The 25522-nt window shown below is 35.6% G+C and overlaps 1 protein-coding gene across 4 annotated transcripts in view; it reads left to right on the top strand.

The window, feature by feature from the left end:
* si:ch211-243j20.2 (uridine-cytidine kinase-like 1) overlaps positions 1 to 22306 on the top strand; it is an 87266-nt gene extending 64960 nt beyond the window's left edge. For 3 of the 4 annotated variants that reach the window (XM_039749015.1, XM_039749013.1, XM_039749017.1), the window contains 5 exons: positions 11199 to 11261; positions 12473 to 12595; positions 14352 to 14459; positions 16977 to 17133; positions 20212 to 22233. In XM_039749015.1, the coding sequence (XP_039604949.1) occupies positions 11199 to 11261; positions 12473 to 12595; positions 14352 to 14459; positions 16977 to 17133; positions 20212 to 20288 (528 nt within the window). In that variant the 3' untranslated portion in view covers positions 20289 to 22233. Of the gene's footprint in view, positions 1 to 11198; positions 11262 to 12472; positions 12596 to 14351; positions 14460 to 16976; positions 17134 to 20211 lie in introns of all 4 variants that reach the window. The other variant, XM_039749014.1, reaches the window with a different exon arrangement.
* Positions 22307 to 25522: the final 3216 nt, after the last annotated feature.

The raw sequence follows: 25522 nt of genomic DNA, 5'->3' as shown, positions 1-25522 counted from the left end.
AGGGGCTGTGAGCAGAGGTGCTGTTTGCTTAAAAGATACTGACGCTCCTCTAAAAAAATGCCTGTTTATTGCGGTGCTCGGCATATTTAAAAGCACAAAAGCACACGTATTGATTTTTTGATTGTTGCTTTAATCTCGCCCTCTCTCTGACGTTCTCTGCGCCTGACGGAGGAGATGTGAGCAGAGGGGCTGTTTGCTTAGAAGATACTGCTGCGGCAAACTTAAAAGCACAAGTATTGATTTTTTGATTGTTTGCTTTTCTTTGCGAGCTCTCTCTCTCTCTCCCTCTGAAATTCTCTGCTCCTGAAGAGAAGAAGATCTATTTGCATTCTTTTAATTGTGAGAAAGAACTGTCATCTCTGTCTTGTCATGGAGGACAGTTTAAACTTTTGGCTAAAGGGTGTTATTTCATGTCTAGAGGGCTCTAATAATGTTAACAGTGTGGGAGAGTTTATAAGGGCTTAAAATATATAAAAATAACTACACAAACATATGGTTTCTACTTCGTGGATTTTCGTCTATTGCGGGGGGTTCTGGAACGCAACCCCCACGATCGAGGAGGGATTACTGTATAGATAGCTCCTAGGTATTATATTGTTTTGGTGTAAGTATTTATATTGATTTTGAGTTTGTGGTGCTTTTTGTTTTTCTTGCATTTATACTTTTTTTACCCTTGTAAATATGTTTTGGGATTCTTTAGACTTCGTGGTGTATAGTTTCTTCCTGATTGCTTTCTTTCTTTAGGAAGACTACCATTTTGTGTACATCCATTTTTGTCTTCATTTTGGGACTGGCAAATTCACTGTAAATATTATTCACTATTTTTTGATTGGGACATTTTTGTGTTTTTGTGCACCTGTAAATAAAACCTACTTTTGTTTTTGGAAAATACCACCTTTTTATGTTTGTGTCTCCATGTTTGACTTCTGTCAAGTCTGATCCTGGTAGGTCCTGAACTACAAGACGCCCACTGTGTAGTCTGATGCCAACCTTGCCATTACATGTGGTGTCACACTGAGCAAAATAATTTAAATTTAATACACAGTTTGCAGTTGGAAAATTGAAGATTTTCCACACAAAACAGCTTAACTGGATAATTTCGGTCCAGGCTGTACCACTTTAAATTTTAAGCATGTGTAGACATTTTGGAAAGTAGCCTAACAGTAAAACTGTATCAAAACAGATGTAAATAAATTGTGATACAAGTCAGCTGAAACAGAGTTCTCTAAATGCCAATAAAGCAGAACATAAAAGACGAATTAAGAGAATTTAGAGATGAATGGACAGAGGCACATGCAGTCACAGCTACTTGTCAGGTTTATCCATGTGCTTAATATGCCAAGAGAAATTTTCAATCAATAATCAATCAATCACTGAAGACATTTCACAACAAAACATTCAACTTTCTTTGAAACGTATCCCTTCCGAGATGCTAGGAAAGCAGCAGTGAAAGAGTTGAAACTAAAAGCTGAGTAGAATGAGGTAGCTCTGTCAATCCATGGTTGCTGCCAATTTTATGGTATCTTAGGAGATTATAAAACATGGAAAGCCTTTTGTCGATGCTTAATATGTTAATGAGTGTTTTTAACAAAGTAGCGAAACATATTTACTGATTTCACAAAGAAAAATAATATAATTAAGAAAATTAAGGACCTGCTTTTTTCCACAAAGACGATCAGAGAGAGGACTGTGAAAATGATCAACAATATTAGCAGTTAGCAATAAAAGATTTGCAGTCATCTCCCTATTTCTCTGTAACGTGTGATGTCATGCAGTGTAGATAACACGGCACAGGTTGCATGTTAAAGCTTTTCTACACAAGTAGGGTTACCTCTCAACTCATCTAGATGATCCTTTTTGGTTGGAAAAGTTTTATTTTTTGGTCAATGTAACTTTACACTTAAATGACCTTAATGTGAAACTGCAATTCAAGGGAAACTGAACTATTTTGTTTTTAGAAGAGGTTATATATTTAAGGGCAAACTTTCATTGTTTGAAAGAGATATTGATGGTACTGTGCTGAACCAGTTTCCTTCTCTGAAGCAGTTTAGCGAACATTCAGATGTCACAATGCAAATAAAATGAAGGAAACAATTGTAATGATGAAGGAATCTTCAACCCATGATTTCTGGAATTCAGGAAAGAAAAATCTGTATTTTCATTTATCTTGAATTCACTTGGCAGTTTGACGCTTTCCTAGGATTATTCAAATGGGTATTGAAATTGAACTGGTAGATCAATAGAAGCACCCAGGTATCCAGATTTAAAGAATTTAGAGAGACTGTAAGCTGCTTTAGTGCAGAACCACTGTTACAAGGACATGCATGAACATACAAAGCAGGACCATCTTGTCTTTGATGTGTGGGTCGGTTTACCTGATAGTTTTATTGACATGAAGAGGTACAGTGAGATGCAAAAGTTTGGGCAACCTTGTTAATAGTCATTATTTTCCTGTATAAATCATTGGTTGTTACGATAAAAAATGTCAGTTAAATATATCATATAGGAGACACACACAATGATATTTGATAAGTGAAATGAAGTTTATTGGATTTACAGAAAGTGTGCAGTAATTGTTCAAACAAAATCAGGCAGGTGCATAAATTTGGGCACCACAAAAAAGAAATGAAATCAATATTTAGTAGATCCGCCTTTTGCAGAAATTACAGCCTCTAAACGCTTCCTGTAGGTTCCAATGAGAGTCTGGATTGTGGTTGAAGGTATTTTGGACCATTCCTCTTTACAAAACATCTCTAGTTCATTCAGGTTTGATGGCTTCCGAGCATGGACAGCTCTCTTTAACTCACACCACAGATTTTCAATTATATTCAGGTCTGGGGACTGAGATGGCCATTCCAGAACATTGTACTTGTTCCTCTGCATGAATGCCTTAGTGGATTTTGAGCAGTGTTTCGGGTCGTTGTCTTGTTGAAAGATCCAGCCCAGGCGTAGCTTCAGCTTTGTCAATGATTCCTGGACATTGGTCTTCTGAATGTACTGATACTGAGTGGAATCCATGCGTTTCTCAACTTTGACAAGATTCCCAGTCCCTGCACTGGCCACACAGCCCCACAGCATGATGGAACCACCACCATATTTTACTGTAGGTAGCAGGTGTTTTTCTTGGAATGCTGTGTTCTTTTTCCTCCATGCATAACGCCCCTTGTTATGCCCAAATAACTCAATTTTAGTTTCATCAGTCCAAAGCACCTGAATTCCAAAATGAAGCTGGCTTGTCCAAATGTGCTTGAGCATACCTCAAACGGCTCTGTTTGTGCTGTGGGAGGAGAAAAGGCTTCCTCTGCATCACTCTCGCATACAGCATCTCCTTGTGTAAAGTGCGCCCAATGGTTGAACGATGCACAGTGACTCCATCTGCTGCAAGATGATGTTGTAGGTCTTTGGTGCTGGTCTGTGGGTTGACTCTGACTGTTCTCACCATTCGTCGCTTCTGTCTATCCGAAATCTTTCTTGGTCTGCCACTTCGAGCCTTAACTTGAACTGAGCCTGTGGTCTTCCATTTCCTCAATATGTTCCTAACTGTGGAAACAGACAGCTTAAATCTCTGGGACTGCTTTCTGTATCCTTCCCCTAAACCATGATGGTGAACAATCTTTGTCTTCAGGTCATTTGAGAGTTGTTTTGTGACCCCCATGTTGCTACTCTTCAGAGAAAATTAAAGAAGGATGGAAACTTACAATTGACACCCTTAAATACTCTTTCTCATTATAGGATTCACCTGTGTATGTAGGTCAGGGGTCACTGAGCTTACCAAGCCAATTTAAGTTCCAATAATTAGTTCTAAAAGTTTTGGAATCAATAAAATGACAACGGTACCCAAATTTATGCACCTGCCTGATTTTGTTTGAACAATTATTGCACACTTTCTGTAAATCCAGTAAACAACCAACTATTTATACAGGAAAATAATGACTATTAACAAGGTTACCCAAACTTTTGCATCCCACTGTATGTGTTTGGAGTTCTGTTTTTTTTTTTTTTGTCAGTGTATTTCTGTGAAAAGGCTTTTTTCAAGCATGAACTGTGTCAAAAGTAAACTCTGAAGCCATCTGATCAATGGACATTTCTAATCTTACTTGAAAGTCAAAGTTTTTTGTACAGTCTAGACGGCAAGAAGCCATCCAAAGATGTACAGGCACAAAAATCACATTGAACAAGTAAATTACATATTTTAAATTTGCAGCCATGATCAAGCAGGCACATTAAATTTTAGGCAAACACAATGTTTCAGCATGCAATATATCAGCACAACATTTATATATTTTTTTCCAGATAAATGCACAATTGCATCAATGAGAAAATTGCATACCTGCTGCCCCAAGTTGATTAAAAACAGAAATTCCTCTTACAGAATTGAGGGAATACCAGAAATACAGTAGATAGATAGATAGATAGATAGATACTTTATTAATTCCAAGGGGAAATTCACATAGCTTTCATTTTTTTTTAATTTTTAGGGTGTGCTAAAAATGGAAATACTACTAAAACATTTATAAAGGATTACTGCTGTACAAAGTTTGGTTTTTGTTGTAAAGTTCACCAAACATGGCAGTCATTTTAAAGTCCATGAAACACTGAAAATAATATCTTTAAACTTTGTTGTTGATATCATATAAAAGTTTTTTTTATAAAATACCAAACGAGGCTCCTCTTCTAAATTGGCCGCCGACCCCAGAGCTAGACCAATTACAAAATAATATTAACTTTACTGCTTCCTAACACAGTTTGTTGAGGCCAAGCACCAGAAGTATCTACCCATTTTGCTTTTGTAGCTTTGTTGTATACACTCACCTAAAGGACTATTAGGAACACCTGTTCAATTTCTCATTAATGCAATTATCTAATCAACCAATCACATGGCAGTTGCTTTAATGATTTAGGAGTGTGGTCCTGGTCAAGACCAAACTGAATATCAGAATGGGAAATTTTGAGCGTGGCATCGTTGTTGGTGCCAGACGGGCCGGTCTGAGTATTTCACAATCTGCTCAGTTACTGGGATTTTCACGCACAACCATTTCTAGGGTTTACAAAGAATGGTGTGAAAAGGGAAAAACATCCAGTATGCGGCAGTCCTGTGGGCGAAAATGCCTTGTTGATGCTAGAGGTCAGAGGAGAATGGGCCGACTGATTCAAGCTGATAGAAGAGCAACTTTGACTGAAATAACCACTCGTTACAACCGAGGTATGCAGCAAAGCATTTGTGAAGCCACAACACGCACAACCTTGTGGCGGATGGGCTACAACAGCAGAAGACCCCACCGGGTACCACTCATCTCCGCTACAAATAGGAAAAAGAGGCTACAATTTGCACAAGCTCACCAAAATTGGACAGTTGAAGACTGGAAAAATGTTGCCTGGTCTGATGAGTCTCGATTTCTGTTGAGACATTCAAATGGTAGAGTCAGAATTTGGCGTAAACAGAATGAGAACATGGATCCATCATGCCTTATTACCACTGTGCAGGCTGGTGGTGGTGGTGTAATGGTATGGGGGATGTTTTCTTGGCACACTTTAGGCCCCTTAGTGCCAGTTGGGCATCGTTTAAATGCCACGGGCTACCTGAGCATTGTTTCTGACCATGTCCATCCCTTCATGACCACCATGTACCCAACCTCTGATGGCTACTTCCAGCAGGATAATGTACCATGTCACAAAGCTCGAATCATTTCAAATTGGTTTCTTGAACATGACAATGAGTTCACTGTACTAAAATGGCCCCCACAGTCACCAGATCTCAACCCAATAGAGCATCTTTGGGATGTGGTGGAACGGGAGCTTTGTGCCCTTGATGCGCATCCCACAAATCTCCATCAACTGCAAGATGCTATCCTATCAATATGGGCCAACATTTCTAAAGAATGCTTTCAGCACCTTGTTGAATCAATGCCACGTAGAATTAAGGCAGTTCTGAAGGCGAAAGGGGGTCAAACACCATATTAGTATGGTGTTCCTAATAATCCTTTAGGTGAGTGTATTTTTTGTGAGTTTTCCACCATCTTTAAATCATAACATCTTCAAAACAGTAAAACACTGATTATATTAGCAGTGTTGCAATATTTGTATCTTTTGCAGTATTTTGCATGTATCGGTCAGTAGAGGTTATGTTTAACATTAGAATTTCCACTTTGTCAGCTGCTGCATTTATAAATACAAATAGAAATCCCTATTAATTGTCCTGCATACATTCAAAATAGTTGCCAGCTTTTGTGTATAGCAAGCCTTTTTTCTAATTAGCTTGGTGATTAGCCATCTGTCCACACAATATTTGTGTTCATACGGTGCTGTGAAAAGATATTTCCTTCTTGCATATTTAACACAATGAGTTGCATCAGAACTTTCAAAAAATGCAATATTAGACAAAAGAAGCTTAATTGAGCACACAGTGCAGTTTTAAATGATAATTTCTTTATTCAAGGAACAAATTTTGTTGTTGAAAAGTAATTGTCCCCATAGTTTCAGCATTGATTGCAGGACCTTTACCAATAATAATTGCGTCTGAAGACATTTTGTATAATTTGATATAAGTCATTCATATAACACTTGAGGTGTTTTAACCTACTTTTCTCTGTAGAACCTCTTTGGTATTTCTTTTTCAGGTCATGGCACAATATCTTTATTAGATTCAAGTCTATGACTAGGCCACTCTAACAGTTTGTTCTGAGGCATTCAGTTGTAGACTTGCTTTTTCGTTTTGGTTTGTTGTACTGCTGCATAGCCGATTTAAGCTTTAGATTCAGGTCACAGTCGGGTAACTGGACATTCCCCTTAAGAATTTTCTGGTAAAGTGCAGTATTTATGCTTCTCTCAATCATGGCATGAGTTTCAATCATGTTCTAAGTTAGCAAAGTTTCCCCATACCATCACACTAACACCTTAACTGTAGGGTTTTATTGAAGGTATGGTATTCTTACTGTCAAATGCTATATTAATTTATTCAAGAGATAGTAGAACATGTACTGTCCAAAGAGTTGTATTTTTTATTTTTTGTCCAATAAACATAATTCCAAAAAGCTTGAGAATCACCCAGTGTTTTGCTTCAAATGAAAGATAAGCAATGGTAATCACTCTTGGATAGCAGAGTTACCAGCCTTGCTGCCCTTCTCATTCTGATCATGGAGTCATAAACACTGACCTTAGCTGAGGTCAGAGGCACCTGTAATTTTTTGAATTTTCTTCTGAGATCTGCTGTGACGTTTTGAATGAGTCATTGCTGTGCTGTTGGAGTAAATTTGGAACGATGATCTTTCCTGAGAATATTGTGGTGTTGGACAGTCCTAGAGCCTTAGAAATGGATTTGTACCCTTCTGTTGATTGGTAAGTTTCAACAACATAATGTTCTAGATCGAGCCACAGTGTTCTTCAGGAAACCTTGTGGAGACTATTTCACCCTCATGGTAAGGGTCAATATATGGTGAGGTTTAGATTCGACTGGGCTGACTGCAGTCAAGTTTGGTTGTTTTCAGTTAGCTGAGTCTAATTATCCAGTAACTTTGATCAGCTGCTTGAAAGAGTAACTAAGGCAGAAATAACTTTTTTGTATAGGCAGTGCACATTCTGGTTCAGGCTATCTAACAGTACATTTTGTCTAAGGATCTGACTCTACTTATTGTGACAAATATGCAAAAATAGAGACTACCAGGTAGAGATGAATACTTTCTCTCAGTATATTTCATTACAATAGCAAATTTATTGCCAAGCAATCTTTCGAATAGTGAAGGTCCTTGGTTAGCTTTGTTTTCCACAAGGTGAAAGTAAGACACAAACAGCTGCTTTGTACTGATAAGCATTTTGGTCTGCTAAAGTGATTCAAATCATTTGGTTCAAACAATGGAAAAGATCTGGAGCACAGTGACTCACCGATTTGTTCATTTAGCACATAAAAGCAGTTATTAATTGAATGTTCCTAATGCCAGCTGATTTTTTATTCTCTTTTTTATTACAAGCATACTGATATTTCATCATTACTGTACTATAGTATTAGAGTGTTTGTATTGTAAAGTGTGTAGGTCACAGACCCAACCCGTCTTACTAATTTTTAATGCTATTTTTCCTCACGTTAACAAATACAGATGTGATATTCATACTAATAGAGGTGGTGTTCACCCTAATCTTCATGTCCAGTAGACCTTCCTCCCAGTACTGTTGCAATGCATTGTATATCACAATATCATAAAAGCAACACCACTAGCATCCAATCACATTAATATCCAAGAAAGATACATGTGAAATATTTCCCATGTCAAATAAAAAAACATTTAGATGCAGTGAGTGATGACCCCTTCATACATTCAATGCAATTCAGTTTCTTTTTGTATAGCACTTGTCACTGATAGCAGGCGTAGAGTGCTGTGGCAAGTTGTTAGGTATATAAATACAAATTTGTAGCTAAATGAGTGTACATAAAGACACAAATTTGTTTAAAAAGACATTAAACACAATGGTTCGAAACTGTTTACCATAAACAGAGTAACTATCCATTAATTAATTATTGATATATGGCCAGCTGACAGAGCATATGAGGAAAACAAAAACTCCAGTCAGTTGCATCCCTGGAGAAAATGAACCACTGGGAGTCCGTCTTCAGTGGTAAAAGGCAGAGTCAAAGACATGGGCCCACCGGCTGCCCACCCCTTCTGAGCATTCTACAGTATAGTCTGTGCTAGATTGTGTAATCTGAGAACAGAATCTTTATTTTCATTGATTCAAAGGCACCAAATTTCTCATATGTTATTTCATGGAAAGGAAAACTGCATGGTAGTACAGCACTAGCACCAAGTGCCACAGCAGGATTCCAGGAAGAGAAGCAGAACAGTAGTAGTAACAGTTTATACATATCGCATTAAATATATTTTTGTACAAATGACTAACAAACACAGATATAATATTACAGTTTAGTCACCAGCTCTACTCAGAGTGTACTGTACTAAAGTATTGAGTCTTCACCCTTCATTGGATTTAAAAGCTGAAACAGAAGGGGCATCTCTTATATAAGCAGGCAGATTGTTCTGTAGCTTTGTGCCCTGTAACTAAAAGTTTGGCCTCCCTCTGTTATTTTGTTAACTCTTGGAATCCTTAGTAGCCCAGCATCTTGAGATCTTAATGCATTCTCTAGCTTGTGAGTAATGATAGTTTAGATTAGTAAGCAGGGCCTTGACCATTTAAGGCTTTATATGTAAGAAGGAGGATTTTGAAATCAACTCTAACCATAAAAAGAGGCCAGTGTAAAAACAATAACTGGAGATTTGCAGTCAGACATATTTATTTATGCAGTAGTCAATCCTAATAGAAATAAATGTATGAATTAATTACTCAGTTTGTTCAATATCTGCATTTAGAAATTGTCTTAATTTTCAAATTGTAAAATGGAAAAAAAAGATTTTAGATAGCATTATAATGTGTGCTTTTAAAAAACACTCTCCTGTCCAAGTTCTGTTCTAATTCAGTAAAGCTAAGCATTAGTCCAACTGAGTTAAAAAGTTACAGAATATGGTTATGCCCCTCAAAAAGAAACATTTTTGTTTTCCTATATTCAGAGATACGTAGTTCTCATTCATCCACTATTTTAATTCACTGATGCAATTAATTAATGACACTGTTGAAGAAACATCATCATTTTGTCTAAAAGATAGATATACCAGGGTACCATCTGTGTATGAGTGCAAATGAATGTGATGTTTTCTAAGATAGTTCCCAATGGAAGCATTTAAAGTGAAAGCAGTAAAAGTTCAATAACTGAGCTCTGTGCGACACTGTATTAAACTTCTAAATATAATGACAGAGTACTCTCAGCACATTTCTGAATGTACTAAAATTGATTTGATAAATATGAACTAAATTACGCAAAGACGGTGCCTGATTTTACAGACAGTGTAACAGAAGGGAGTTGTCAGTGGTGTCAAAGGCTAAACTTAAGTCTAACAGTATAATTACTTTTGAATTTCCCTCATCAAAGGGTATTAGAATGTTGTTTATAACACAGGCTAGTGCCATTTCTGTACAATGATTGGTGTGGAACCTAGACTGGAATTTCTCAAATAAAGCGATATAAGGTGAAACTGAGTGTTATTATGAACAATGCTGCACATCGAGTCTTTCCAACCAGCAAATTATTGAGCAAAAGTGTGTAAAGAAATGCTACTGGGACTCCTTTATACCAACAACAATATGTCTGTGTACTGCATCACTATGACTTTCTTTTGAATTTTGAATTTTTTTTCTTTGTAGTCATCCCAGTATGTGTTCAGATTAAAGTATGTGTATATATTTATGTATTTACTTGAATATCTATCTATCTATCTATCTATCTATCTATCTATCTATCTATCTATCTATCTATCTATCTATCTATCTATCAATAAAGCAGGCATATATGGGTCTAGCTTTGATGTTTTTTCAATAATGGTCTGATAACTGATACTGTTATTGCATTAGGAACTGTGGCAGACAGTGATGAACTGTGGTTAAGAATGGGTTCTGTCAGAACAGCCATTGAGCTTTCTATTTCCTATCAGTTTTGTTGGGACCGGGTCTAAGGGACAGGTAGTAGGTTTAATTTTAGAAACTAAAATTTAAGAAAATTGTAACTTTATCAACATAAAATTAATAAAATGAATTCCATTTGTTTGGCTTAGATTTAATCTTTTAATACTGCCTCACTGAAGTGCTAAAGAAATATATTATGGCTTATTAGAGCTAGTTTTGAACTTTAATATAAATAGTTGACTAAGTCTTATACTTACACAGTACTTACAGGCTATACTTTTTGGCTGTTTTTAATAACATTTAAATGTATACTTGTTATTTTTTATAATTCTGCAAAACTTTGTATCATTATGGGTTATTGAGATTGATGGGGACAATGGAAATTTAATCCATTTAAAACTAAATCTACAACACAATGTTTGTAGAAAGGAAAGGAGTCTTAAGTTATTTCTGAATCCATTATATAGATGACATTTACATTAACAGATGTCTCTTTTATTGCCTGATAACATACAGTAAATATTTTTGGTTACTTGCTTTTAGCCTTGTTTATGTTAAAGTAACATTACCATAATATCTGCTTAAGTCCTCAACCACTATATAGAATTACACACCTCTCTCTTTCATTTGTTTGAAGATAACCTGTATAGAAAAATACTTACAATTTAATAACTCTGACTCAATATTTCTTTTAGGCTGTCACTGTAGAGACACCACAGGGGTCAATATATGAAGGAAAAAGGTTCAGTGGTAAGAGGGTAAGACCTTGAAATATTTCTCTCCAGCAAAATGAAAGTGATCTTGCTAGTATAGTTACAGTTTATGTTTACTCTTAAAAGATAATTTGCTTTGTAGCAGATATTAAAAAATTTAGAGGTACAAATGACAGAAGCATAGAAAAAGCATGTTTGAAGGGCGTATAAGGGAAAAGAACAACTAATTGACATTCACTGCAAATCATTTTCTCTTCACCTGTAAGTTACTGCATGTTTTATAACCCATGTATCATCCATTTTGACTTAATTAACTGTTAATTGTCACCCAGAATAGTGCAAGAGTGTGCATTTTATGTTCTAGAGAATCAGGTCTTCATCTAAAATATTTCATACCATCAAAGGTTTCTTTCTTGTACATTTTGTTATATCCACTCTGGAAGGATAAATGAGCTATAAAATCAATGGATAAACATATCTGCTTTTACACTGATCATTCAAATGCTGTGTTTACTGTGTCTTTTAAAGTGTATGACTTTTTTCTTAGTGTGAATTTTTATCTAGTTTTATGTTTTTGTAAAATAATTTTTTTTTTTTTTTAGATTTAAATTTGAATACTGTATATCCTGAAAAAAGTGTGTAATATGATGTTTTAATCATGCAGAGGAATGGTGCTTTAAATAAAAAATGTCAGCTGGTATCAGGACTTGGGTAAAGCAAAGGCATAGCAAACAAATTTCATCATCTGCTTCAGCATTTAACAGTTTGTTGTTAATACTAGGCATCCTTAAACTGCTGTGCTAAAATCTGTAATCATTTTAAACCTTTTAACCCTGGAATTTACACTTTCAAGAACAAGCAGAACTTTTACCCAAAATCTGGGTTAAAACAGATTAGGATTCACATAATAATACAAAAGTTTTAAATAAGTATATAGGATAATACACTCTAAAAATACAACTACAATGATTACATATAGAGTTCAAATACAAGTTTTTTCTGAATATAAGGGTGATCTGCTTAGAAGAATGGCCTCTTTACTATGTCTGTGATCACAAGACTAGAAAAAGACAAAGTCTACTCAGATGTTTATTGTGTTAAGTATTAAAAAATGTGTAAGCTGTTCAGTGTTTGCAGTATTAATACATATACAAGTAAATACTTGATGGTTATAAGATAAATAAATTCACAAAATTATTATTCAAATTAATTTGTTTGACTGTATATTTGATAATATAATCTGCTGAAATCTACAGATAACTGGTGTTTCCATTCTCCGAGCTGGAGAAACCATGGAGCAGGCTCTTATGGCTGTTTGCAAGGATATTCGGCTGGGGAAGATTCTAATCCAAACAAATCATGACACTGGGGAGCCGGAGGTAAGTTTGGAGCCCCACCCAATTTTAGGAAGCACAGATCACTTGCTGTCCTTTAATATATAAATATTTTTTGTAAAATCTTCAGATGAGTCAAAATAATATAGAAATGCTGTATGTGTATTCCTGTGTTTTACTAAGCTTTAGTAAGGAGAAAAGTATATTATTGTTTTATAACGCAGGGACAATAATTAGTTATATTCTGTATTTACAGTACATTGCTTCTTCTGCTGTTGTGATAGGGCAGAACCTGCATGCAATATAAAGTCATGTGAAGTCTCATTGTATGAATCCGCTGCATAAGGAACTAATTTTAGTCAAATCAAATAATCATTTGTTTTTCAGGAGAGTGAAGGCTTATTTTTTTTTATTTGCTACTTACCTGAAGATCAAATTATTTCACTAACATATGGTTCATTATACACATAAAGCTGCAATATTCCTGGGATAATAGTGTAAATGATTTTATTCAGGGATTTGACCAGAATATTTCACATATTAAGTGTGTGTAATGTTTAAAGACTTCAAACAGAGACAGGGACTGGGAAGCCAGAGATAGTACTGTACAGCAAGCTGAATTTGAGAAATGCTTTAACAGGTTATAAACATATAATTCCTGTACATTAAATCCAGTATTCTCAGTAGACTTAATATTTTGAGAAAAATCCATAAAAGGAAAAAAAACATTACTAATTTGTTTCTTCTGTGAAATACATTTCTCATTCAGTGGTTTGAATATTTGGGAAAATATCTGGTACTGTTTCTGCTTAAACCTTCACAATGCAGTAGGAGTAACACAAGTGAAATGTTAGAAATCATGTTGATTTATTTTTATTGTTAATTAATAATGTTTATAATTATGAATCACCTCATATTTACTGTAATAAAGAACGTAAAAAAAACAACATAAGAAACCCGTTTTTTTGTAAAGTTTTCAACTGCCATTTGTCATTTTAGTAACGTATTGAAAATAGGATAATAGCAGCATTATTAAATGTTATGTCATATTTGAATTCATCAGGGCACAGTTGTACAAGGTATCTAAAGAGCAGTGCAGAAATGCTTGTGTCCCATTATTGTTGTTAGTTAGCTCATTTCAGATTGCTGATTATACCTCATCTCAAAGCTACATGATTAGATTCAGACTGAGTGAATGCGGAGGTCATGGAGCATCTTTTTGCTTAAAAATTATTTTCACAGATGAGTACTCAATAGTTAAAGATTTAAACATTACAACAAACAGTATTTTTATGAATCTTATTAATTTAGGATAACATGAACAACCATGGCTTGCTTTATGCATCTCGTTCTGATAATAGTGTACAAGCAAATAGAACTGTTCGGCATAATAGTCTGTTCTTGTCAAAACTTTTCCTATGGTGCTATAAACTTAGCTTGTGCAAACTCTCTCCAGTTGCACTATGCTCAGTTATGGTTTTAATCCCAATACAATAACTTTTCTGCCTTAACAGCAACCTTTCATGTGTAAATAAGCCTTTTTTGAGAAAGTATTCTTTTACTTTAAAATATTTAATTTTTGTAATATCTGTGGCTATTTAATCTGAAAGTTGGAAGGATGCTTAATAGTATTACATGCATGTGTATTCAGGAAACTGTAGTATTCTTTGCTACACTATGTCTGTTGCATGGCTGTGAAGAGAACTGCATAACATCACCAGACCCAGAGTTGCAGGGACATAAAGAGAGTGAATCTAATGAAGTCACTACACCTAAACTGCCTTCTTTTATTTTTCAACAGTTGCATTATCTAAGGTTACCAAAAGATATAAGTGAGGATTATGTGATTTTAATGGATAGCACTGTCTCTACGGGAGCAGCAGCACTGATGGCCATCAGAGTTTTGCTGGTAGGATTCGATTTACTCTTTTATTTTTAATTTACAAGGAAAAAAAGAAAATATATTTTACTGCTTTTAATTTTCAAGGTGTCTGTAGCATAACATTTCCCTAAGTGGCCTTGATAGCCCAAAACTGCTTTTATGATATCTAGTAGTACATGTCTTGTGCTAAACAAAACAGCAGTGTTAAATCGCAGACAAGTAATATGGAGCTGGATTTGTTTATTATAATGTAGCCCTCATTTTTAATTACATAAATTTTACTTTCACCCAACATTTAGTGCATTCAAGGTTTTTTTCAACAGTAATTACTGTAGTTTAGTATGTTTCTTTTTCTGACAGTATTCTAGGCTGTTATGATGTATATAACATTTTCTACATCTGTTCAATTTATTATATGCTATGTCAGTACTTGGAAGAACAAAAATGATGAATACACAGCACTTTATGTATGCTTCACATGCAGGTCATCTAGGACATCTAAGTCATAATGCATTTTGTTTTATTTCAGAAGGCATTTTTATTGTTCACATTCTATGGTTTGTCCATAGCACTAGTTCTAGCTTGGATGTGCAGAAAATGTAGATCATTTCAGCATACATGAAATTACTGTAAATTAAATTTTTTATAGGTGACTAAATTCAAAATAAATGTGCATTTTTAGGACAAAAATGTAATCAGTGTATGAATTTGTGTGTAGTTGTGTGTAGACGTACTGTATGTTCTGAAATAGAATGTCATCTCATTCAGTTTTGATATTTTAATTGTAGTCTATGCTATAAATTTAATATCTGGCTCTCTGTGACACCGAGTACTTATAGAGTGATTGCCGTGAGGGCTGCTGGGTGAAATGAAATGAGGGCACTAGTTTTAAAAGTGAGCTATGTGACAGTGTAGCCTCAGCAGGCCAACAGTGTGGTAGACGAAGCAAGATGCTTTAGGAGCGCTTTTGCAAGCAACATTAAACAGCTTTTAACTACAGTATGTTTCAGTGAAACAAAAGAGCACAACAAGTTTAGGGCTTACTGATAGTTTCTCAAGGAAGTTTTCATCTCTCCGCTGCCAGTTTCAGATGAGAGCCTTGCACATGGCATGTTAAAATGCTGGCTGTGGCTGAGAATTTAAAATCATCGCTGAGACTTAGTGCAGCCATGGTCAGTCTAGAGTGCAGAACGACAGCCACATCGGGAGTTCAGACTGTTCATTAAGTTTAGTTGTCGAAGAAACTGTATACTAGTGTTTTCATTTTCTTTAATGATCTTGGATGTATGTATTGTCATGCTCAGTTATGTTTGAATAAGTTAGATTGTTTTTTATTTGAGGTTATGTAATGAGTATTATGTATGAGTTTTCATTTTATCTGCATTGAGCGAGATGAAACTCCCTTTGTAAGAATAGCATTGGCTATTTTCACTTTACATATTTTTGTACAAGGAATTGTGAGTTCTTTTTAAAATAATTTTTGTGGAATAAAATCTTCTATTTTTGTACATCTTCCTCTCTTACACCTCTCTCTTAACATCCTCGGCCCCCAGTCAGTCCAGGACTTACTAACACATCATCTGCTCCCATTTTGTTGTTTCAACACTTCATTGCACAACTGATTTTAGTTTTTTCTGGATTTACGTTCTTGTTTTGTGCCCGCTTGTTCTTAAGTTGTTGTCTAGGTTGGAAAGATTCTTTGTCTGACAAAACTTTACCTAACTTTCAGGTGGCTGTTCACAGGGGATTTCATAACTACACCACCATCTGCATTATTGGACTGTGTCGTTTAGTGTTTTCTTGGATTTCTTTTGTATCTTACATTAATATTTTTTGTCATTTAGTACCATAAATATAAACACAAACTTATTATATGTTATATTTTGTAAAATGTTACAATCCACTAAAGAACTGAAGAACTATGCACTTTGTCTGGGGATGCACACATCTTTGTCTTGCTAGCCAGCCTTACACACATGATTTGCTTGCACATTGATAATTGTATATCGCATTTCTTGCATCTTATTTAGTGCATCCTTAACACCACAAATCGCAAGTGATAATTTTATTAATACTTTTTTTGACATTCTGTTGAACTTAATAATCTCACTTAATTATCTGCATTTTTTAGAATTATTTTCCATGGTGATTATCATTATTTCAGTGCTGTCAGCTGCAATTTCAAAAGAACCACATATAATATGCTATTGAAATTTTAACACTACGTGAACATTTTGTTGTACTTTATGTTGTCATGTTTTTTTGAATAAAATTTTACAAGTGAATTTAAAATTTTAATAACGAATTTGTATTGCAAATATCTTAATTTAATGTCAGGAATTGCTTGAAGTTGTTTCAGCTACAGTAAATCTGCTTCCATCAACATCTCCTTACCCCAATGAACATAACATAAAGATATACTATGTGTCCAAGAATTGTGTTATGTTACATTTTTCTCTGTGTTAAACCATGGTAAATTATTTTTGTTTGATAAATATCAGAGGTAGTAAGTGTTGGTAAAAAGCTGTTCTTAATATTTTCCAGGATCATGATGTCCAAGAGGATAAAATCTTCCTACTTTCCCTGCTTATGGCCGAAATGGGAGTACATTCTGTAGCCTATGCGTTTCCCAAAGTTCGAATAATCACCACTGCTGTGGATAAGAAAGTCAATGATGAATTTCACATAATTCCTGGAATAGGTATGGCTATTTTCAATGAGGATATGGCATCTTTACTGAGACACATTTCTGTGTATTGAAGCATCAATTTTATAGCTAGTAATAGGTAAGGTACGACCAACATTAAATAGATGTGCTATAAACTTTAAATCTGCTTATTAAACTGAAAACTAAAAACTGCCCATATGAGTGTGTGCATGTCGAAACTTGCTGTGCTGTGGACTGGTGTGATGTGGAGGCTCAGAGTAGTTAAACAAATTTCCCCAAAATAATGTTGCATTCATACAACATGCACGTACATAGATGCATACATATTAAGGTAAATAAATAATAATACCAAAATCATCATGTTTGGCTGAAATATAAACAAAGTCACGCTTATAAATTCCAGCTAACAATAAATGTGGATGATTTTCACTGGAGGTGAGGAAAACAAAAAGAGCATTTCTGGAGAAAATGAATGACTGGGTAGTCCACAGTTTATCGTAACAGGTAAAATCACAATCCTGCTAAACAACTGGCCACCAAACCCTTTGTCTTTACCAGTTTGAAACGCCCCATGTTGAAGTCTAAAACTGTACGGACTCTATGACAATAGTAAAATATTATGGTCACTTTCTGGGTCAGTAACTGTTGATTCCTGGGAATCAATGTGGAGATGTATGAACAAGAGTTATATCATCAGTCTTGGTATTCTTTGCAGCAGATTATGAATTAACTGCAGGTTAAATATAGAAGAATTGACTGAAGTGTTACAGCACTTTGATTTATTCCATGTTGTATTTTCCTGTACATCTTAGCTGGAAAAAGGTGGGATTGCATAATTCAGCAATGTGAGCAGTGCTTAAATGAGTGGTTTGTTTCAAAGATAAAATGTAGCATGCATGCTTATTCATCAAAATTAATATTCATGCCCTCTAAGAAATTATCTTGTTGCGGTTTTATTTAAACCATATGCAGTAAAAGTGATTCTTTTCCATTTGTAATTGCAGTGGAATCAGTGGGGGTCAAGCCACAGTGAATGCATGCTCCTTCCTCCTGTTGCCAATGTCTGCAAGAATTTTTTTCTGATATTTGTCTCTATATGTAAACAAAAAAATCCTGGAAAGGACATTTCCAGGGCGACAATACGTGATCTTCTCGAAAGTTCTCGGAAGACATTTAAAAGACCCGCGAGACAAAAAAGACTGACCACGGAGCGTCTCGCGGGGACCGTAAACATGAGACTTGGTACCAAGAGATTGTCCCAGGGCCATCTCGCGGGGACATGGAACATGAGATTCTTGCAAGACATGCCCTTCTTATCAAATAAGAGCACAGCCATGTGCTCTCAGCAAAGAAGAAAGAGCAGTGCGGAGAAAAGAGACACAAAAGCGTTTAGAGAGAAAAAAAGGCAGATAAGAGATTATGAAAGCAGTGGAATTCGAAAGGCTCAAACAAACGATGGCGCGATACACATGCAGAGAAAGGTACAGAATATGAAAGCAGTAAAATTCGAAAATACTGTATTGCAGCATTTACTGTGAGAATAGCTTTTGCTATGACAATTAACAAATCACAGGAACAAACATTAGAAAAATTCGGATTATTTATTAGAGAAACAGAAACAATATTCACTCACGGGCAGTTATACGTTGTGTTGTCATAATGTGTCTCCAAAGATGGAATCAAAATTCAATGCGATATTGAAGAGAAGGTAATTCCAAATATTGTTTTTAATGAAGCTTTAAAATAAAAGCAGTAACATTTGAAAGTATTGTATCATCCCAGCCAAGTTGAAGCCTTTTTTGTTTTAAGTGACTGTTATGTCCGATTGATGGAGGGCGGAGTACAGCATGGAAGACTGATAGCAGGGTATTGATTGATGTGGTAAGGGGGTGTGAGACCCGGAGGAGGAGGGGTTGGAGAGGGTGCTAGAAAGTTGTGTTTGGCAATTGTTCAAGTAGAACTTTTGTAACACTTTATTACGTCAGTCGCTACAGTATCAAAAACAAAGATCACATTAGCACAAACAAAAGGTGATTCATCATCAGAACCAGGTGTGATTGAAATAATTGCAGGACAAATCGCGGTCAGAAATAAAAGGCAAAGAGTGAAAAACAAAGTCTTTTCGCCTTCGGAATTCAATGCTCAAAACATGGATTTACACAATAATGGACGTACACTATGAGAATCTGTGGTCCCGCAACAGTTAAAGCAACAATTTCAAAGAAAAAAAAAGCTTTTAAAATTGTATATCCAATTAAACAAAGGGGTTGGCGAGCAAAGCAAGCAGGGGGCAGATCCCCCTAGTAATTCTATTAATTTTATCTTAGGTAGGCACAGTGGTGCTGTGGTTAGCATGACTGACTTACAGGTCAAATCACCATTTCACTACAGTAATCAGTCCAGCATAGTTAGGAGAAATTTCCGTCACCCTCAGGGAGACTTTAAAGCCTGTTACACCGTTATAATCCACTCGTCATTTTTTCAGTCTCTTTTTACCCCATTGACTTTTAATATATACTGTATTTGGGTCTAGATCTAATTTCTCCAATAAAAACAAGCATCCAAGACGTTGTCTGTCAATAACAACCTATTAAGAATGGGTGCTTCAAGTACAGTAATTGACATAACGTTCTCTTCTCTAACCTGCTCAGTCCAGCTCAGTGTCACATGGAGGAGTTTGCTCCTCTCCACGGTTAGTTCTTTCTTTGTCCCTGACCCCAAACTGGATTAAACAGGCTCAACAATGTTACTGTATACTAACTGAATTTTACTCAAAACTTTTTCTGGCTGATCATAAGGGACAGGTTTGTATTTTCATTTTAGAAAACATAAGTAGAATTTTCTGTTCAGTTCTTAAGATGGTGCGTGCAAAGAAATATATGTTTGACCCTGTTATGCTGAATTTCATTACTCGTTTAAAAAAAAAATCAGTAGTAATTTTAAAATGTGGTAGTTTGGATTCATTTAGATTAATGTGAATATGGCAATGTAATTATTAATTGTATACTGTAGCAGAGCACTAATTTACACCATTAACATAGTTACACAATTAGGAGTTTATTTTGTTTTTAAATGCAATTGATTTTGTTTTGTCTTTTCCCTTCTTTGTAGGTAATTTTGGGGACAGATATTTTGGCACAGATGCACCATCAGACTGGTATGAGAGTGATGAGAGTATGGACTACTAACAAAGAATATCCAGGAAATCAGAGGTGACATTGTGGATCTGCTCAGTGCTTGAAACCAGTAGTTCCTGTCCCTGTATTCTTGTTTATCACAGATGCTTGTTCTTTGTGAATTCACTGGACCATATTTCAACTTCATTTCCTTTCTTTCACAAAAAACTATATAGTATGCCTATAATATTTGTAGAAACCAAATATATTACAGCTTATTTAATATATTTATATATAATCAAAGATATATACATGCATAATTTATTCTAATGGCACTGTCAGACTGTTGAAAATTGTTTCTAGTCTGTGTGGAGTTTGCACGTTCTCTTCATGTCTGTCTGGGGTGTTCTGCAGGTAATCTGCTTTACCTGCCACATACCTGCAGAGGTTAAATTGGGGAGTGGACCTTGCCATGGACTCTACCCTGCATTTCACCCAGTACTCCTGGCTTAGGCTCCAGCCCCCCCAACCCTGAATGGAATTAAGCAGGCTTGACAATTTTATATTGCTATATGTAATATTATAAGAAAAAAATCAACCTTGAGCTTTACTTAAGTGTTTCGATTTTTCAGACGGACTGATTTTAATTTTCATGCTCTAGACTTTCTAAAAAAAAAAGCCACATTCTTCATTTAAAGATGTTGCTGTTATTTCTTTTCATGTACTAAAGCACTTATTCTTTACATAAAACTATTAACTGTTAAAAAATAACAATTTAAAATGTAATCTTTACATTTCAGTTGATGTAGTTACAGTGTTCATAATTAACTTAGCTTTCTTTCTTAATATAACTTTCCCAGATGGGCTTGGATACAACAGAAAAGCTTTTATTTGATTTTTAAAGCATTTTTCTAAAATGAAACCTTTAGAATTTCCAGATATTTAAAAGTCATAATCTTTTTTTTTTTCAGTTGGTATTATAAGAAGATAGGAAATGTCTGCCTGACTTAGCAAATGTAACATTTCAAATTTAAAGTGCTCTAACAAAGGGAAAAATACATTCATTTAAAGCAAAAATTCTGTAAGTGATATAACCACTGAAAAATGTAAAAGTTTTAAAAATATGCACGTTTAAAGTAGAAAATGATATAGAAAGAATTGATCCGATCTCTACCTGATCTTCTTTTATTACTAGAGCACGAGTCTGAAGATAAACGTTAGCAAACTCTCAACACCTCCAGCTTTGTTCTTTAACTCTCTGGAGGCCTCGATGTAGAATAAGGAACTGCTTATGTTTTCACGTTCTGTTTCTTTGTTAAAATTCTCTTTCCAGATTTGACAGGTGCTCATTAAGCAGTGAAACTTGAGCAAGTTCTCTATTCATTTGACATGCGCTACTCTACTAGAACTTGATTATATAGAAATAGTTTACTTCAAAAGATCACTGGCTTGATGGACTTTTATTCATTTGCAGTTGAATAAATGGCTTATTTTTTAGCATAGTGAATCACTAAAACATGTTTTTTAAAGAAAAATAATATAGCTGTATTCATCTTCAAAACATCAAGAATTATTTATTAATCTTAGGGATTTTTATTTTTTTCTTTACACCATTGTATAAAGTTAAAATTTACCATGGCCTCGTATGTTTGTTACTATTAATATAAAACCTACACGTATGTGTTTTTCTTTTTACATTTTATGTATTTTTTGTTTTATTGAGTCTTATTTCTGTTGATTTCACCATGTTTTACTGTGTTACACAAAGGTTTTTTTTTAATTATTCTTGTCTACAAGATATGTTGGAAGATCCAAGACACCGCTTCAAATCGAGCCAAATGTTTCGAGGCCTTTTTGGAAAGTGTGATGCCTTTGACCAAATTACGTCATGATACTTGAATGCTGAAAGATCTTGAAGTTCTACCATTCCTACTTGGCTGTTGTAAAACCTTTTGTTGGTAGGATGTAGGATTGATTTTTATTTGTTAATATACAAAAATAATAAAATGCTTTGCATTTGCTGTTGTCATTGAATGTCAGTTTATACTTCACAGTTTTCATATTAAATGCTGTGTATTCAGCTTCCATTTGCAGATCTTTGTGCCTTATCTCATAATAATTGTTATTTCAAGCAGCATTTCCTAGACACACAACTCAAACCCAAAAATATTTCCATCCACGTAACCCATATGAAGTTTGGGGGGAAAAAACTGAAAAAGAAATTACAAAATAAATTTATTTGAAAAATACTTTTATCAAGACAATATTTGTACATACTAGTGTCTTGAAAAAGCAAAATATTTTTGTTTTTGTATCTTCTATTCTGTTTTCACAATTTTCCCCTTAAAAGTCTGGATTTGCAATAAAATAACAGTTTGAACAGGGTGAATACAAAATTTATAATGCAGTTCTATTTAAATTGTCCAACTTCATTTGTATTCTCATGATGGATATTTTATTTTGACAGCCTCACGTCTGCATGCACAGTTCTCAGTCAGCTTTGTGGATCTGGACACTTCAGTAATTCCCCATTCTTAGCAAAACCCCTCAAGCTCTGTCAGGCTGCTGGGGGTTGTGAGTGGCCACCCACTACTTCTCAGTTGGACTGACATCTGGACTCGGCCACTCCAAGACATACATGTTGTTTTACCCAATGTCTTTGTTTTGGCTTTATGCTTGTGGTCATAGATCTGCTGTAAAAGAATTCTTTCCACAAGGCATACGTGTTTTGCAGGCTGCATTAGGTTTTCCTCAAGGATTTGCCAATGTTTTGCCGTATTCATCTTACACTTTACCCTCACAAGCCTTCCAGGTCCTGCTGTCAAGAAGCATCCCCACAACATGTTGCTGTGGCCATCATGCTTCGCGGTGGGAATGGTCTTATTTTTAATAACGTGCAGTTTAACATGAGGTTTAATCTGATGGCCAATTGTGTCTCACTTGACCATAGATCCTTCTACCAGCTGACCTCAGAGTCTTCCATGGGCCTTCTGGTAAACTCTAACCAAGATGTCTTGTGTGTTTTTGTCTTTGCCTCTCCCCTATAAAGCTGTGACTGGTGAGACACTTGGACAGCCGTGTCTGTATGCAGAGCCGCTCCAGTCTCAGCCACTGTAGATTTAACTCCTTCAGAGTCCTCCTAGGTCTCCTGGGGGCCAGCTTTACTAGTCGTCTTCTTACCGATTACTCAGTTTTTGCCTATTGTCTGCTCTATTTAGATTTATAGCTGTGTCCTACTCTTTCCATTTCTTAATGATTTGTTTAACTGGACTGTAAGGGATGTTCACACCAGCACAGAGTGATGAAAAATTCACAGAGAGAATCATTAAGCCATCTCTACATCACCTTTCCATCTTATCTGTGATACTTAACACAGCAACTGATAGTAGAATACGCTATACTAGTGATGACTTGGCTGTGGTGACTATCGCCCTTTTCTGTTAAGCACATTTGGGTCATTCTTTTTTATTTTGCTTTCATGTTAAAACAATTTCAAACTTGTCATTTATCTAATGGTGTAATTTTCTTCATACATTTATTGAATCCAATCTTTGAGTCTCAAAGTCACATTGGGTTCAAAGCAGCCCAGTTCTGGACAGGCCTCCACTCCATTTCTGTCCACACTAGCACACATATCCACATGCGTCCATAGCAAGACGACTGTGAGTCCTCAAATACAGTGACATGCTGTTTTTTGGGGACAACATGCTGCTAGGTCTGCACAGACATTTCTGGATTTGTGGGACAAACCACTGCACCAGCCCAGCATGTCCTTTACTTTATTCGTACTTGTCTTATAAAGTGCCTTTTGGTGTTTGCTATTCTAAAATGCACACGCACGCATATATTTAAGTTTGCTGACTTTTATATTTTTTTTGTAAACAATGAAGACGGGAATAGCAGTAGTAATTGATCGTATCTGACAGTGTCATGTGAATAGTTCTGTCTGGCAAACCGGCTTACCCTTACAGTTTAGTTAGTATAAGAGTTGTCACCCCGTGGTGAAGATGGCTGTGAAACTTACATTGCACCAAAGAGGAACAACGTTCTGTCATGCGCTTTTAGTGAGCAGAAAGTGTGCCAGGAACACAAATTCATCTTCGCATGTGTGCTCAGCATGGGGCTAAAGTTCTGTCTTGTAGAGTCATCTATGAGTGGTTTGAAATGTTAAAAAAAGTGCGGAAACCTTTTGAACGGCACTCGTATATACACACACGCACAAGGAACCCAAAAATTCCCAAATTGTGTTAAAAATGTTTTTTTCCCTTTTGGTTACCTTAAGATTCTCTCCTTGAAATGCTTTACTCCCTTTGGTGACAACTAAAGTTCTATTTATCTACAGTTGTGCTTGAAATTTTGGAAACCCTTTAGAATTTTCTATATTTCTGCATAAATAAGTCCTAAAAGTAGACAAAGAGAAACCAGTTAAACAAATGAGACAAAAATATTATACTTTGTCATTTATTTATTGAGGAAAATGATCGAATATTACATATTTGTGAGTGGCAAAAGTATGTGAACCTTTGCTTTCAGTATCTGGTGTGACCCTCGACCATTTTTCCAGCCTGATGAACATCAACAACTCTTTTTCTGAGGTCCTCAGAAATCTCCTCTGTTCGTGTCATGATACACTTCCACAAACATGTGTTGTGAAGAGCAGACTTTGATAGATCCCTGTTCTTTAAATAACACAGGGTGCCCACTCACACCTGATTGTCATCCCACTGATTGAAAATGCCTGACTCTTAATTTCACCTTCAAACTAACTGCTGATCCTAGAGGTTCACATACTTTTGCCACTCACAAATATGTAATATTCGATCATTTTCCTCAATAAATAAATGACCAAGTATAATATTTTTGTCTCATTTGTTTAACTGGTTTCTCTTTGTCTACTTTTAGGACTTGAGTGAAAATCTGATGATGTTTTAGGTCATATTTATGCAGAAATATAGAAAATTCTAAAGGGTTCACAAACTTTCAAGCACCACTGCACTTGTCCCAGCGCCTCTCCCATTCATCTTGACATTCCCTGTACTCCTAGCTACCATGTCTAGGGCTCCTGCGGTTTTTTCCCCTGGATTTCTTCTATGGTAGCCCTCCACTCTTAATTTTAATTTTGGAAACTAAAAGTCACAGTGATGAACATATAAGGGGTACAAAGCAGCAAGCACATTGTTTTTGGTCAAAAGCTTTGCGACTCACAACATGGTGTGTGCAAGTGAGCTATTATGGTGCAAGGTGCAGTTTTTTGCGTCCACCACTTCTCTGGACATTTTTTTTCCCTGATTCCTTCCTCTTGAGCA

The sequence above is a fragment of the Polypterus senegalus genome, chromosome 3 (genome assembly GCF_016835505.1).
Source record: "Polypterus senegalus isolate Bchr_013 chromosome 3, ASM1683550v1, whole genome shotgun sequence".
NCBI classification, from domain to species: Eukaryota; Metazoa; Chordata; class Cladistia; order Polypteriformes; family Polypteridae; genus Polypterus; species Polypterus senegalus.
This window is presented reverse-complemented; position numbering and strand designations above follow the sequence as displayed.